The sequence below is a fragment of the Perca fluviatilis genome, chromosome 21 (assembly GCF_010015445.1).
Source record: "Perca fluviatilis chromosome 21, GENO_Pfluv_1.0, whole genome shotgun sequence".
In the NCBI taxonomy this organism is placed as follows: Eukaryota; Metazoa; Chordata; class Actinopteri; order Perciformes; family Percidae; genus Perca; species Perca fluviatilis.
The window spans coordinates 30,686,401-30,704,283 of NC_053132.1; the positions used below are offsets into that span (position 1 = coordinate 30,686,401).

At 39.4% G+C, this 17,883-nt stretch overlaps 1 protein-coding gene across 2 annotated transcripts; it reads right to left on the reverse strand.

Annotated features, from left to right (window-relative positions):
• Positions 1-167: 167 nt before the first annotated feature.
• Positions 168-16,762, reverse strand: LOC120551472 (muscarinic acetylcholine receptor M1-like). 2 transcript variants are annotated; one of them, XM_039788938.1, is made up of 7 exons: positions 16,575-16,762; positions 16,053-16,103; positions 6,184-6,284; positions 5,576-5,748; positions 2,775-3,070; positions 1,692-2,428; positions 168-1,590 (listed from the first exon to the last, which is right to left on the reverse strand). In XM_039788938.1, exons 3-7 carry the CDS (start codon positions 6,266-6,268, stop codon positions 1,073-1,075), a joined length of 1,809 nt encoding a protein of 602 aa, XP_039644872.1. In that variant the 5' UTR covers positions 6,269-6,284; positions 16,053-16,103; positions 16,575-16,762; the 3' UTR covers positions 168-1,072. The 2 variants fall into 2 exon arrangements, with proteins under 2 accessions (XP_039644872.1, XP_039644871.1); XM_039788937.1 differs by lacking the exon at positions 16,053-16,103.
• Between the last annotated feature and the right edge of the window lie 1,121 nt (positions 16,763-17,883).

Sequence of the window (17,883 nt, forward strand, 5' to 3'; positions counted from 1 at the left end):
TACAAAAAAACCTTGCTGCCGTATCAGTATTTGGCTCATCGTCTGGGAGCAGAGATCTCCCAGACTCTGGAGACCATGAATCTCCACAGCAAACATCATCAAAATTCAGCATCAGTGTCTTACCGAAGGCGTCATTGGTGAAAATGCTGGTCAATGTGAAAAAGCCGAATGGATCACCAATTTATTGGCAAATATCAAACAGTTAGCTCAAATCAAGCAATGATGATTGGTTCATAGCTGTTATATAGTAACCACATACCACAGCTATGACTTATAATTCCTTTGCGCAATAAGTATCACTCAGCCATGACACAGAAAATCGGCAAAGTTACCCTTTAAGTGTATGCTATATGTAAAATATTTTCAGCGCTTTACCTTTCCTTTAGACAGCCCTTTCCGGCAGAGACCTGAAGCCGTTATCTATGCTTTCTTAAAAGCCACCAGACTCCATTGGCAAAAACAATCAATTTACCTCGCAAAACACAGGAGTTGCTGCTTAACTACTGCCTTGACCAGTTAGTTGCTGGTCTAGCACTGCCTCGATCTTTAGTTTGTTTGTGTTATTGTGTAACTTTGGTGAATCTAAACTAAGCCCACACTAGCTAGCTGCTAGTGTAGGCTAACGTTACCTTATCCATAGCAACTGCCTCAGTATGTGCAGGCAGCCAGCCAGCCCAGGAGAGCCTATTTTATTGTGAATATGATTATTTATCTATCTATTGAAATTAGAATGTGACTATGACTTTTATATTGCCATACATAGTGTTTTATAATACGAAACAGCTCACGGCTGTGGTATGTTGTGATTATATCACAGCTATATCACAGTTGTTCGGCTTAACCTCTATGCTCTGGGACCATGAATAGTCCAAATTGGGTCAGACTAATGGACCAGCCTTTGGCCCCACTGCTAGCTTGAAAAGAAATCCTGTAGAATTAGTTTTGGTTTGCAAAATTCTGTTCAGCATCTTTTCCCTGAAATAGAAGGCTTGTATATGGCATTCCAAATCTGAATATAGATAAGGAAATACATCTTTGAAAGACATAACTATCAATAATTTGCCACTATATTCTACATTGCGTCTTTTTTCTTGAAAGCCACAGCCTTCCTCTGTTGAAAATGAGGATTGTTCTTCTTTTGATCCCACTGGCACATCAAGATATCCCTGAAAGTTGTCCGGAAGGTCTTGTTACACAGGGCATAGCACATTGGGTTGATTGTGCTGTTAACGTAACACAACCAGTAGCCCAGTGCCCACAGAGTTTCGGGAATACAGTCCTGACAGAAAGTGTTGACCAACACCATGATATTGTATGGTAGCCACGTCATGATGAAGACGAAGAGGATGGCACTGAGTGTCCGTGCTGCTTTCTTTTCATTTGCCTTTTTTTCATTCTTACGCTTGCTGACCTCTGTCTTGGCCTTAGAGGCGAAGCGTTTGGCCATCGCTGCATCCTTCATGGTGATGGCTGCAGGTGATTGGTCGGCGGGTGATGAGGTGACAGGGTTTGATTGTGAACCTTTTCGACTTTTGGAAGATGATGATCCTTTATCTTTGTTGTTTTTCACCTTTCTAGATTTTTTACCATCTAGATAGATAGATAGATAGATAGATAAGGCAATTTGTATATTTGTATTATTTGTTATATATATCATGCAAACATGACCACTTAGTACTGTTATGTCCAACCTGTTGGAGATTTTGATGGGTCTGCACCGTCAGCTTCATCCTCTGAACCCGACTGGTCCCCAGAGGCTCCAACTTCATTGTTGTTAAAGCTGTCACAGCTGCTCTGCTCTGCTTCACCCACTGTAGTTGTCGTGGTGTTGACGGACCTCTTGGATGCATGGTGACCTGGCAGCAGTGATGAAAACTGGAAGCAGAATGCGCCACACCTCCTTCTGCTTCCCGTTCCTCCTTGTATGCTGACATTGTCCTTGTTTTTCTTCTCTGAAGCCAGCTGATTTAGTTCATAGCTGCTGCAGCTTTGAGAGCTCATTTGGCGCTGCATGGCTGACGAATCCTTCTGGCTCTTAGTTGCACATTCTCCACCAGCTTTTCCACTACCACTTCCTTGATTCTGAGCCTGGCTTGGGCGGTTACCTGACCCAGATCCCTTGAGACCTTCCATATCTTTAACACGCTTCTCTGTCTCCTGATAGATCTTCCAAAACAGGAATGCCATAATAGTTACTGGCAAGTAGAACGCAGCTATAGCAGTGCAGAATGTAATGATGGGCTCGGACAGGAACTGGATGTAGCACTCATTGGGCTGGACTGTCCGCTCACCCACAATGTACTGCCAGAACAGGATGGCTGGGGCCCAGAGAATGAAAGAGATTGACCAGGCCAATCCAATCATGGTCATTGCTCGCTTTGTTGTACGCTTGGCCCGGTATGTCAAAGGTCTGGTAACAGAGAAATACCTAAGAGAACACAGAATGAAAGTAGGCAACTGTACACATACAGAGTGACGGCATTTTAGCTGTGCATTACATTCCACCACATTGTCTCTCTTGATAGTATATCAGTAAGAGTCACCGGAGTCAGAAATATTTAAATTCCACAATGGGGACTTTAAATATGTCCTGCTTTCCATGGCTCACAACATTATATCATCATGATACCACATGTAAATATATGCTTTTTATGATTCGGATACTCTGACCCATTCAAAATCACAATGCTGTTCATCAGAAAATAACCTCTGCTAAGCAATTAGAATAACCCATTCTTAACATAAAATGTGCTAAATGTATCATGTGGTGTTACCTGTCAAAGCTGATAACAAGCAGGTTCATGACTGAGGCGTTACTAGCCACATAGTCTATTGCAAGCCACAAGTCACAGATCACTGGCCCCAGAGCCCACTGGTCCATTATGAGGTAGGTGGTATACAGGTTCATTGAAAGTGTGCCAATTGTAAGGTCAGCAAATGCTAGGCTTAGCAGGTAGTAGTTGTTCACTGTCTTCAGTGCCTTATTGATCTTGAATGACACCAACACTAGGATGTTGCCAACAACAGTGAGAAGAGAAAGCGATCCAGTGAGGAAGACAATTATGATGACCTGAAGATGAAGAGGTAAGAAGAGACAAAATCAAAGAGGGTGGTGCATTACAAAGTTTAAGATAAACTTACTGATTGTGTTATAGCGACTGCTGCACTATTATTTTTTAAAGCTATCCTTTTTAGGTTTATTATCACAATCAATGATTTCATTGACTACCTGTCAGGAAGAACTTAAGAAGTAGTTTCAAATCAAGTGCTGTTAAAGTTGCTATAGGCATCCCACAAGGTTCTATACTGGGTCATCTTCAATTTATCGTTTATATAAATCATGTATCTAATTAATTTCTGCCGCTCACACTACTTTTGTATGCAGATTATGCTGTTGTATATACCATAGATACATCTGTTAATCTACAGTCAGCTTTTGACGATTTTTATCTTTCTCTTATTAGACATTAGCTTGTTTTAATAAGAATGGATGGAAGGATGGATGACTAAACTGTAAGCAGACTTATGGATAGGGTTGGGTACCGAAACTCGGTGCCAATAGGGAACCGGTGCCGACGTAAACGGTAGTAACGAGACCGAATAAGAACGAAAGTTTTGGTGCCTCATTTCGGTGCTTGACTTTACACTACAACTGACAGCATGTAAGCCCGAAAAAGCTACCTCTCCTTATGACCTGTCTCTCTTAGTTACCTGTTATAGTTACGCTGTTATAGTCCTAGACTGCCGGGGGACTTCCTTCCTTTGACACACTGAGCTGCTCTCTCCTCTCCCTTTCTATTACTGTTTCTATTACTGTTACTATTACTATTACTATTTGTGTGCAGCCCGTCCCAGAAATGCTTGTTACTAATCCTAGCTTCTGGGGAGTTTACTCCCCGGAGTCCTTATGCTTTTTTTTCCCCCAGCGTATTTCCTTGGAGAACGTTGGCACCAAGACCCTGGTTGCAGCTGTCTCCGTGGTCCTGCTGCACTCCCTGCTGAGCTCAGCGATGCCCTGCAATGTCATGCTGCGTCCTGCTGAACCCTGCAGCTTCCCGCTACATCCAGTCACTGTTCCATTATTAATGTGACTACTATCGCCACTGTTCATCACACCCTAACCGCCGCTCGTCAGACACCGCCTACCAAGAGACTGGGTCTGTCCGAGGTTTCTTCCCAAGAGGGAGTTTTTCCTCGCCACTGTCGCACTGCTTGCTCTTGAGGGAATTACTGGAATTGTTGGAATTGTTGGGGCTTTGTAAATTATAGAGTGTGGTCTAGACCTACTCTATCTGTAAAGTGTCTCGAGATAACTTATGTTATGATTTGATACTATAAATAAAATTGAATTGAATTGAATTGAATGTAACGTTAGCCTACCTTTAGCTAGCAGCTGGATTAAACACCGGTAAAATGCTGACAGCTAACGTTAAACAGTGTGAAGTGTGACTGTATTTCACTGTGGAGGACTTCAACAGCGGGATGTAACAGTCTGCACTGCAGCGCAGCAGCAGCTGCCGTTGTCGCAATTCATAGATATACAGTATGTTTATATGGTCGGAATTAAACAACACAGACGGTGCGTTCACTTGCAGCTGCCGTTGTCGGAATTAAACAACACAGACGGTGCGTTCACTCGCAGCTGCCGTTGTTGGAATTAAACAACACAGACGGTGCGTTCACTTGCAGCTGCCGTTGTCGGAATTAAACAACACAGACGGTGCATTCACTTAAAAAAGTTTGCCTCGTGGTGCATTCACAGTAATTGTAAAATACCCTTTTCCCATCTGGGGTTCAACAGCAATTTACTGGTGAAATAAGTTATTGTTATTGTTATAGTTATTACATTATTATTAAATCTTTAATTTTGACCATGGCCTTAGCAATAAACAAGTCACTGACTGTTGTTTATTACCCTTATTTCTTTTCATCTTCTTTTTTTTTTTAACTTCATTGAAAAGTACCGATTCAGGCACCGTTTAGGCACCGGCACCGTTTTAAAAGTATCGATTTAGCACCGGAATCGAAAAAAAAAAAAAACGATACCCAACCCTACTTATGGAAGTACTTGTATAACACAGAAAGACTCAAGTCATTTATTAATTTAGACAAGTTTCATAGCTTTCCATAAATGCAAAGTTTTCCTTGGAACACCAACTATAAACCCCCGGTTCAAATGAGCCATAAATTCCCTGGAGCTTTTGGAGCAGTCATGTGAAGAGCACAGCTAAATGTTTGTCTGGCGGTAAAAATGTCTCGCTACTGAAGCCATGGAATTTACAGTGAGGCCACAAAACTACTCTGCCTGCTTTGTTCTGGACTGCTGCAAACTGCAGTGTACACATCTTATGTCTGCCCATTTAGGTGTCAAACACTGTAGCAGTAAGCAATATGAGATATCAAATACTAACATTTACACGTCTAAAACTTGAAAGAAAAGGTCATTAATGGTTTGTTGTTTTGGCTTATTCAATATCACAGTGTCACCAAAGCACCAACCCACTAACCTTAACTGATAAAATGAGAAAAAAAAATACAACTGTTATGTTTTAGTAAAATCACAGCTGATTGTTACCTGTAAGATAGTATGTCCTCCTAAAGGGTCAAACTCCTCTGCTGGCAGCAATAATGTCCTGTTAACTGGTGAATCAGTGAAGTTTCCTCCTTGCCATGAGACATGACTAACATTATGCTGCTTCCACCCACCACCATTGTCAGATAATATGGCCAACTCCTGGTAAGAGCCACCTGGAGAAACATACTTTTTTTATTAAGCCACAATTCAAGGCACCACCTCACATGTCGTGTGTCTTATGGAATTTGTAAAAGGCTGATTTGGATAGTCTACAATTACTATCCCCGAGAATCAGAAAGAATTTCCTACAGAAGTCTAAAACCTTTTATCAAGCGTTTACATCTGCATTATCTCAGCAACCTTTGACTTATCATAGAGAGCCTTTCAAATCCATTTAAAAAAAAATTCTTATCCATTTAATTTACTTTTTTTATGTATAGTAAATTTTGTTTCATTTATGTATTCTTACAACATAAACTTTTGAATGCTTTTAAGAATATGATTTAAACATATGCACAAAACTCATATATAACAACATTTGCATGCGTTAGTTGTTATAAAGTACAAAATACAAAGTGCTGTAATGCAGTGTAAGATGGACAGCTCACCTATGATGGTAGTATCAGGCTCATCTCTCATACCAGGACTATTGGTAAGAAAGTGGAAACCATCAGAGCTGGAGGTCAGGTTCATGATGACCAAAGGACATCTTTAAGAAAAAATAGAAATAGAATAGAATTCCAGATGGATAAATGAAGGATAATGCTTAACTTAATTATTTCTAATTTATAAAAAAAAAAATGCTCGTTTAAAAAAAAAAGTAGAGTTATTTCATACAAAAATAAAGTTACTATTTTAACAGTTTTGAAAACACGTTACTATCACTAGGCAGATTGTGTTAATTCAGAGCAAACGGTGCTGTAGCCACAGGGATACAATGTATGCTGAGTGCTTATCAATGGCAGCCAGTGCAGGTTTTGATACAGTTGTTATTAGCACCAAGCTACAACCATCTTTGTTAATCATCCTGTTGTCTACGGATAAAAAATATATGAGACAATAGATTTATTTTTGCTGTTCATCAAATGGATCTGTTTTATGTTCAAAATACTGTGACACGTCACCTTGTCACACTCGTTCTCATGAAAAATGTGGTTATAGCACAAACTTAGACGTAAGAAGCAATTTAAAAAGAATTTGTACTCATATGGAGGCACAATGTCCTTATTTATGACATTTCCCACCAATTATTGCCACAGAAACCCCACCTACTGTAGGTTGTCTATCTTCACACATTTTCCTCCTTGGTACCAGAGGAAGGTATATTTAAGAACTAGTGAGCGACCATCAAGGTGTCTGTCTCATGGGCTGTAAAAAATAAGGTCAGTCTGCATGAAAGGTAAAAAGACAACAGAAACAAGCATGTATATAATAGTGTGTGCATCAAGGCTGTCTAACTCTATGACACTAACAGATGACAATGCATCAAGTCAGCATCAGCATCAAGGCCTAATCTCTCTCTTAGGGAATGAAACTTTAATGGAACAAATCTGAGGCAAAACAAATAAAGAGCGCTGATATACAAAATAAAAAAAACAATTGATAAAATAAAAGGTAGTCCACAGACAGTGGCAGATTAATGTTAATTAAAATTAATTAATACTTCTAAAAAAATGAGACAACTGAGTAATTTCTTGACACCTTTGACAAGGCACGTATGCAGGGAATACAGACCAAAACACACATGCATAGCTGGTGTCAGCAACAAGCAGAAACACAAGATCTGGGGCAAATATTTATGCAGTCTATACAAACAAATCCGAGCTGGGTCTTAGAGACAGCCAAAGGGTCCAAAAAGGCAGACTGAAAAACAAGCTGTGGAAAAAATACTAAGGCAGGGAAACACAATAGACAATCTATCAGGGAACGAGTGGAAGTGGGTCAGTATATATACTGCAGGGTTAACAAGGGGCTGGGAAACGTGATCTGGAGATGGCAGGAAGACTGACTGTTGCTCTGTTAGGGTTTCATGGTATTTGCTTGTGAATTGGATTACTCAAAAACTAACAAATAAAGAATCCATACTTTTTATTCACAGTAGGTTCAGCTTTATTGTCATTGCACAACAAAAATTGCACATATAGCTATGTAGCTACGGTTAGGATTCAGGTTTTTCTTTCTCGCTTCTCATTAATTCCACAACAAATGTCACTGAAGTGGTGAATGTACTACTGACTAAAATGACACCGTGCTCAGTTGTTACAAGGTAAATGTCAATGGTAAATAACCAAGATTTAAAAAATCATGAAAATGTAGCCTATAGTAAAAAATCCAAAATGCAAAATCATATAGTTCACTGAATAGCTTTCACTGAAGGCCATCCAGTCAATTATTACTATTGTACAGACAATTGAAACAAAGTTGAGACTGTGATCAGATGGATTTTATAGTAGTTTAGCTTATAATTATATATTCTAAAATAATATATCTATTGTCACACAATTATGGGGTTCATCTACTCTCCTTTCACACCACAAATGTCCACTTGTTAAGTCAGCACCAGGGTTTGTTTGTCAGCTTTCACACCAGCCCAAATGAATGCCAATAAAGTTTTTACACATTTTTATCTTCCTAAACTTTTAGAACATTTCACATTTGGACCATGGATTTAACATTTACTGTATCCGTAGTCTGGCTAGTCCACACAGCATTCCGGGATGGGAGAAAACATGCTCTGCTTAATTGGCATTTCTTTAAACCAATCACAATCATCTTGGGCACCGGACAGAGCCACGTGCCACTGCAAAATAGCCTCGGGAAGAAACTTGTTTTGGTGGAACATGTGGACGCTCAAAAGTTTTAGTCGTGCAACAGAAAACTCTGATTGGACAGATAGTCTAGATAGCTACCCTGCAGAGATCTGAGGAGCAGTTAGGTCTAATCATAGTTCTCATAAATCCACCAGAGTTTAGAACAGCAACACAAAGAAAGAGGAAGGTATAGGACATCCGGACGAAAAAAAAAGAAAAAAAGAAATATGTCGACAACGGAGAAATCCCGGAAGTGGAACGTTGTGGCTATAGACTACTGTATCAGTTACAATATCAATCTTTTATCTCTTAAGTTTTCCATCTGTTCTTTTTCTGTTTTATTTAGTTTCTTGCACAGTCACCAATTGCCACTGATCACAGCATCATCATCACCATGTAGAGGCTCTTCCTTGTATCCTTGAGTCCCACTGTCCACACTGGCACCTCCTCAGTCTGTCTGAATAATGCTGCCTCTAGCTGACAGATGTTTTCACCTGTTCCATATCCCACCACTATAATTGGAGAGCGGTGTGTTCATTTGTGTGAACGTACATATCTGTTCAACCGATCCAACTTCACACTTCGACGGGTTTATTGCTGCAGACCTTTGTAGCTCCATTTTCTTTCATGATGAAAATGATCTAAACATGCTTTATCCAGTTCAATCCTCAACTTCCATTGCATTGCTGATTCTGGCATAGATTAGCATAGCCTGTAAAGAATAGATGACATTACTAATACAGGCTGTACTAATTAAAGCCAGAACCATCATATTTCCTCGAAAAATGTCTTCAATCCGTGCCTTCAGCACTGATGTATAATATAGGAGAAGAGAAAGGTTTTCTGAAGGGCTACATTCCTACACGAATAAATGTACACACATTAAACAATATGGAACCCGTAAGTGTTCAATATTAAATAAGAGACTTCATGAATTATTAGGAAACACTCAATTAACTTTCACTGTTATGCGGATGACACCCAATTATACCTATCAATCAAGCCAGACGAAACCAGTCAGTTAGCTAAACTTCAAGCATGCATGAAAGATATAAAATCATGGATGACCTACAATTTTCTGATGTTAAACTCAGACAAAACTGAAGTTATTGTGCTGGGCCCTAAACACCTCCGAACCTCATTATCTAAAGATATAGCTACTCTGGAGGGTATTGCCCTGGCCTCCAGCACTACTGTCAGAAGGAGTTATTGATATGATATGATATATGATCAGGATATATCCTATAACAGCCTTTTTTCACCTTCGTAACATTGCCAAAATTAGGCACATCCTGTCTCAAAACAATGCTGAAAAAATAGTCCTTGCATTCGTTACTTCCAGGCTGGACTACTGTAATTCCTTACTATCAGGTTGCTCAAATAAGTCCCTTAAAACTCTCCAGCTAATCCAGAATGCTGCAGCGCGTGTTCTGACAAGAACTAAGAAAAGAGATCATATTTCTCCTGTATTAGCTTCTCTGCATTGGCTTCCTGTAAAATCCAGGATTGAATTTAAAATCCTTCTCCTGACCTACAAAGCTGGAACTGGTCAAGCACCTTCATATCTTGAAGAGCTCATAGTACCTTATTGTCCCACTAGAGCACTGCATTCCCAGAATGCAGAGTTACTTGTGGTTCCTAGAGTCTCTAGAAGTAGAATGGGAGCCAGAGCATTTAGCTATCAGGCTCCTCTCCTGTGGAACCAGCTCCCAGTCTGGGTTCGGGAGGTAGACACCGTCTGTAAACTTAAAACTCTCATCTTTGATAAAGCTTATAGTTAGGGAGTGAGGAGTTGCAGCGTTCGCCTAGACCGGCGGGGGAGGGTGTATAGATCCAGACACGGCACCCCTTCTCTTCTCTGCTTCTCTTCGTCATCAGATTCATCTACCAACCCTTATAGAACTGGCTCAGGTTTGCCTTGCACCAGCTCTTAACTATGCTGTTATAGTTTTAGACTTCCTTTGACACACTGAGCCTCTCTCTCCTCTCTCTTTCCATCTGTGTGCATCCATGTCCCAGAAATGCTTGTTACTAACTAAGCTCTGGGGAGTTTATTCCCCGGAGTCCTTATGTTTTTTTTCACCTAGCAGTTTTCCTTGGATTAGGGTGGCACCTAAATCATGGCTGCAGCTGTCGCCGTGGTCCTGCTCCAAACCCTGCAATGCCCTGCTACACCCTGTTACGCTCTGCAGTGCCCTGCTACGTCCTGCTACGCCCTGCTATGCCCTGCTACGTCCTGCTATGCCCCGCAGTGCCCTTCTACACCCAGTTAACGGCCTGCAGTGCCCTGCTACGCCATGAACTACTAGAACTACTATTTCTAGTCATAGTTCTATTATCTTTATTGTGACTATTATTGCCACTGTTCATCACACCCCCAACCGGCACCGTCAGACACCGCCTACCAAGAGCCTGGGTCTGTCCCAGGTTTCTCCCTAAAAGGAAGTTTTTCATTGCCACTGTCGCACTAAATGCTTGCTCTTGGGGGAATTACTGGAATTGTTGGGTCTTAATTATAAATAAATAATCGAGTGTGGTCTAGACCTACTCTACCTGTAAAGTATCTTGAGATAATTCTTGTTATGATTTGATACTATAAATAAAATTTAACTGAATTGAAATAAGTAATCATATGAATACATTCGTGAAATAACTGAAGAAATTATTAAAACTATGAAATGTTATTTTAACATTAATTTTCAAAATAACAGTTTACTGGATACACTTTTTATTCCATAATAGCATTTTCCCAATGACAATTCAATTGTCACTTTTTATTAAATGATAAAACATTTCATATCACGTTTCATTGTCACCACCCTCTCATCTTTCTCTTAAACTAGCTAGCTAAACAATTGCTTATTAAAAAACCCAGTTAATGTTAGCGCTTGTTAGCTAGAGCACCAACAATGCAAATGGTATTCTCAATCGACCAAGTGGCTGTTGCTGTTAGCTAGCTCCTCCTATTTGCTTGAACAGTGAAAGAGGCTCTCTGTCTTTTTGCTCTTCACAGACTTGTGTGTTTTCTTCTGAGGAACAGCTTTAGAATCAAAACGCAGCCGAGGTAATTCTGAATTAACTAGCTAACATTAGCTGCTGCAGTTAAAAGTGGCTCATATGCAGAGCAATAAACCAAGCTCACAACTTCGCTTAGCAAATTATCCTGCTAGCTTAGCCTTATTAAGATAGGTATTAAAAGGAGATGCAATTTATTCATATGACTATTACATAATTGTTAAAATTAATATTGAACACTTTAGAGTTATATAACAATACATAGAAAAAATCAACTAATAACATAACATAAAAAGCAAATACACATAAAACAAATTAAATCAATCGCATATTTAAAGTTGATTTATCCATCCCTTTTCCTATTTTACAATTGTCGTACAGTATGGAAAGTCATTGAAAAAAAAACTAATTATTATTACTCTTATTCGTTGAAAGAATAAAAAGGTGGGATAATGAAATATAACAAGCTGGGTTGTTCCTGGGGACTTAAAATTGAAAAACTGAACATTTCAATAATGATATGACAGTCATTAGCTTCCACACTAACAAATGATATTGATGTCAAACTCTTGACAGAAACCTGAGAAGAAACAACGGTACATCATCTGAAAAGATAGGTCCCATTTTTCCAATAGTATCTTATAACAATACGCAATAGTCCTTTGGCAAATAGTCCTTTATTCAATCAAAAGTCACAAAATGAAAACTGAGCACTGAAAGTGTTGCCATAAACTCAAATGACTGGCTTCTCTCCTGTATAACTAACAGTTACACTGATACTTATACCATATGTACGGTGGAGAGAGTCTCTTCACTATGTTGTAACCGAGGTTACAACATAACTAAGTTGTCTGGCAGTAGTTGAGACCAAATGTTTTGTACTTGGATTAGTCATTGTACAGTAGACAGAGAGAAATAAAGCTTATTTTAATATTGTTTCACAGTTATTACGTTCTAAAGCTCAAATAAATTACCATCAAACACTCAACAGATGACACATGCTCTTTTCTCCTCTGCATTTTATTAATTGCAGCCGTAAACAAGAAAGTAGGCTACTCTAGTATCGATGTATGACTGCTACAGGACGAATGGAGAACATTTCTCTTTGTTTAATATCATTAAAAGTAAAGTTAGGTTTTGCAGTCCGCTTCGCGACTCATTTTAAGAGAGTGGTCTCCGCGCCGCAGTGACTGCACGCTGTGGACGCGTGTGTGGAGAGAGAGAGAGAGAGAGAAAGAGAGAGAGAGAGAGAGAGAGAGAGAGATATTACAGGCAGAATTTTTCTTCCACTCTGCAAAAGTAAATTTGGAGTCAACTTTGGAGAATGGGCGGGAGATCTTCCATGCTGATTAGGGATGGGCTATCAATTAATCATTAATATTTTTATATTAAAATTCATTATTTATTTCACTTTTTATAAATTAAAAACGCAATGAAAATACAAAAATACAGCGTGTTTTTCCTCGATGAGATCTTAATTACAAGAAGAACAACTTGTGGCAGTTAAACTGGAGGTTATAGATATAGATATAGATTATAGATATATGCGCTGCAGTGCGGCGCTCTGAAGCAGCAGAACCTAGCTGCGAGTCGGCGTTCTTAAACAGAATGTAACTCAAAACTATCCAAGGCATGGGACAAAGCCTAATAAAAAATAACCAGTAGGCTAACTCAGATACAACTTCTGCACCAGTCTACTGATGTGTGTTGAGAAAGATAAGCATGTTGACATGATCTGGGGTCAGATGCGACCGCTACCTGGTGACCGTCAGTCCAGCCGCCGAAAACAGCCGCGTTGCCGGGATGCACAGGTACCTCCGCGCTAACTGGGCCAGCCCGGGGAACCTTATTCCGTTTTTTGTAGTGAGTTTCTACCAGTCTGGTGATGGTACGTTGTGACGAAATGTGATATGCTGGTTCCAATGAACTTGCAGGTCCCATGGGTCATTTCTCTGCTCGTTGTGCATCGCAGCTCCTCCGTGCTAACGCTGAGTTGATGCTAGGTTGAGACTGAGAGCAGGATGCACCGCGGCCGCCACCGTCATTAACCAGGGTCGGGTGCACTTTGTTTAGTGGTAGGCTACATCATTTGAGTCGTGGCCGCGTTGTACTTATACACATTACTTTTGAAATCAAAACGGAAACTCGCAGCCAGGTAACGAGTATGGAGTCAAATATTGCCCCCGAGTGGTTCAATTCAATTCAATTCAATTTTATTTATAGTATCAAATCATAAGTTATCTCGAGAGACTTTATAGATAGAGTAGGTCTAGACCACACTCTATAATTTACAAATTGAGAGGTAAAATGTTTAATTGCTGCCACACTGTGAAATTAATTTAATTGCTTCAAGACTCACACTACGCAACGCACCCAGTATTAGTTTAATCAATGACAAATTAACGTCATCGACGAAATTCTTAAGAATCAATTATCGATCGTCGATTAATCACGCCCATCCCTAATGCTGATTTCAAGGCTGCTGCTCTGCACTTGTGTACTGATATTCCGAGACACTTTACCTCGATGAGAAATCTCGTCACGTTTAATCTTGTGAGATCTCGTGGGAACGAGGTATCGTCACACCTTTAACATTTACAAATTAAGTGGATATCTTCCAAAGTTAGTCAGTCTAGTTAGTCTTTAAAGTAAATCCCCTCTTATTTAGCTGTCAGTCAGCTGAGCAACACAACACTGTATTCTGTACTAAAAAGACTGTAACTTTGGAAGATACCCAATTAATGTGTGTAACTTTAACTGAACTTGAGAATGCATATTTTTGCACAGGAAGAGGACTGTAGATTTTGAAAGGAAACACTTCAGGCTAATATGAACTGGGGGAATAATTACAGCCACTAATAACTTTCAATGCACATATGGGCATGTTAGTATTGTTTGTTTTTTTTAAGATTATTTTTTGGGCATTTTTAGGCCTTTATTTTCAGAGGACAAATGAAGACATGAAAGGAGAGAGAGAGGGGGAACGACATGCAAGCAAAGGGCCACAGGTCGGAGTCAAACCAGCGGCTGCTGCGTCGAGGAGTAAACCTCCATATATGTGCGCCTGCTCTACCAACTGAGCCAACCTGGCCACACTACTATTGATTTAAGATAGACTTGAAACCAATGAAATTAACGGATCCCCCCTGGGGTCAGCTGAGAGAAAAAAACAGACCAGTGCGTGAACTGTGTGCCCAGATATTTCTTTTATATCTTGGAGTTCAATATCTTGGATGGAAGGACAATTTGACATGTGGGCTGAAGGAGCCAAGGATTGAAGCGCAGATCTTCTGATTAGTGGACAATCCGCTCTACCTCCTGAGCACTCACAGCTACCCCCTAATATAATATACAGTATATATTATATAAATATATGATATAATCTTACTAATATAGGCTAACGCCAGCTGGCACTTGTTGCCATAGCAGCGATAAACGTCCACGTAGTGGGCTGAATGAACAGAAACAGAGTGTGATCAAGCTACATTTTAAATATGGATCGATACATTACAACCCATAATATCATTCATACCATTCAATACCATCCAATTATAAATTTTAGGCCCATTAGGCTATATGTTTTCTGTTAACCAGAATACTATTGGTCCATCTTATTTCTTCCTCTCTCCCATGTAGAAAACAAACTGAAGAATATATGTATATACTGTATATATAACCTTTAGAAAACAGGTAGCTCAAATCAAGCAATCTGATTGGTTCATAGCTGTGCTATAGAACCATAAACAACAGCTAATAATATCAGAGGCAATGGTATGTGCTGTGATTGTGCCTGGAATTTTCACCATTACAAATCCAAGTGACTTTTTTCACGTGGTAATGAAAAAGGGATATTTCTGCCAGGACTCAATACTAAACAACTTAATCCCTGTGTTAATCTTACATCTTATTTTGAGTATTCTAGTGTAACACAAACCAGTTCACTTGATAACACTAAGATTACTAAATTAATCATCCTGTCTCTCACATTTAGCAGTGATGCAGAAGAAAAACGGCATTTCACTGTAAACTTAATCCACACAATCTCGCTGAAAAAAAATATCATTGAGACATTGTGCCCGCCGGCATCTTTAATATAAAAACCTGAGAAACCCATTGGTAGCTTATATACTATAGAGTACTATTCTGCAATTGCAAATACTGTATACTGTAAAAGAAATGTATTGTGTCCCAGATTTTTATCAACAGTCAGATGGATGGCTGAGAAGACTACTTTTTATGTTTAAATGGTCTTTTCTTTCTTTTGGGTTATTTGGTTTGGTATATGGAGAACAAAACTCTGTCCAGTGGTTCAACCAGACTGACTGAACTGAAAGGACAGAAAGAGACAAAGATCCTCTGAGCAGTTGAATAAGAAGAGAAGAAATCAGCCGTCAAACTTGAAGCTTAGCGTCAAAATGTGTGAAGATTTAAATAGGAACAGGTTCCTGTTTCAGTGTCAGGTGCACATAAATGCAGCCTATAAGGAGCTAAAGTTAACAGGCAACATGTTGCTTTAGCAAAGCTCTTCTTCTAACTTCACAATAGAGATAGAAGTTCTAATGACATATCAGCTGAACATACTATAGACTGACAAATCACAGTTTAAACTATTCAATCTAACCACTGAGACGGCCCAAAGAAAACAGACTTACTAAATATTTAGAGCCCGATTGCACCGCTGGGGTCACTTACACTTTTCTGGCCTGGAAAACAAATTCAAAATGTTTCAAAATCGCATAACATTCATTCTGAATAAATACGCTAATCATTAAATGAAACTATATTTACTACTATTTTTCTTTGTGTGATAAGCATCATAAAATGCTTCACAAATAGCAGATATAGTTTACAATATATATATATATATATATATATATATATATATATTTATATATATATATACACATATATATTTGATGCTATCATCAGTGGGTTTTGTTGTAATTTAGACAATTTTAAAGAGATATGTGAAAAGATGAAAATCAAGAGTTTAAGAGGTTAATTCCTTTCCTGTTTTTTCATAATTAATTATGGATACTAAAGTCCTAAATCATTTTTAGTTAAAGACCCTTAGTGTCTGTCTGTCTGTATGACCATGTGTGCTCCTGCAGCACTTATTACATTGAAGAATTCAAGAAAGCAAAAGCTGAGTTACTGTAATGCAATGCACTTACCAGTCCACTCTGGTTCCCAGTATCCAATATGATATCCTGCTGGGGAGCTCAGCTCTGCTCATGCAGCCTGCATCTCTCTGCTGGCTCAGGCTGTTCACGGTGTGGGACTGGACTCCGCCTTGGACAACCTCTCAGATCTGAGCTGTTACATGACAGAGGCAACTGTAAGATTTCTTATGAGGTGGGTCCTAGGTCCTAGGGGACGTGACAAAAATAGATAGAATACACTTTATAGAGAGCTGAAGTCACGCCCTTCTACTTCCGGCCAATGGGACCTACACGAGGGTCAGTGGAGAGATAATAATTATTTTTTGATTGATCCCATTTGAATTGAGCCATTGGATTACAAATATGATGTTCGTCAATTTAAAAGATAATTTTTCAAATGAAGAAATTCTCAGTTTATTGTTAAACTGTTGAAGTATAAGACTGTGAAAATACGTAATTAGAAAGACTACACACTTCATGGATGACGTCTCGCTGAAGCTACGATGTCTCTGTGTATGGTACCGGGGATGTAACGTTACTCTAATGAGCAGAGGATCTCGCTTGTTCTTTGGCTTCTCTGCTGAAAACACTTGACTGGATAAAACACAGCAGGTGAGATAACGTTACATGTGTTGTGGAACAGAGCTAAGCTAGCTAGCTAACGAGCAAGCCGAGCGTCAAGCTAGGTGAGGTAGATTGTGTGAAACGGGAGATGTAGTCCACTGGGAGATGTAGTCCACTGAGCGGTTTCACACAAAACCTACGGCTAACTGAGACTTTCTTCGGTTGAAAAATTATCTTTTAAATTGACGAACATCATATTTGTAATCCATGGCTCAATTCAAACGGGATCAAAAAATTATTTGCTTCTTCCCGTTCACTACCATTCATATTTTTTCTGAGTTAAGGTCCCATGAGGTCCACCAGAAGGGGCGGGACTTCGGCTCTCTATAGAGCTCAACAGTGACCGCCCACAACAAGTGTTTTCCCACATTCAATTATTTCATTGACGTTTTCTAAAATTGCTGATATATAGAGTTTTAAGTCTGGAACCGAGCCAACCAGCTACGAGATGAATAGTGAGCATAACACATTTGATTCGGCACAAAAAAACATTTTGAAAACGGCAAAAAAAAAAAAAGGCAAAGCAAAAGGTCCGAGACGTGTACAGAAACATGCACAGAAATCAGAGACTTCATCCGTTCGCGGTTTCGCGGTTACCGTAAACGTTTCTATGGTAACAGCGAGTTGGACCAATCAGAGACGTTGCTGTTACGCTTAGGATTGTGGGTAGTGTAGTTTTTCTCCATAGGCGGATAAA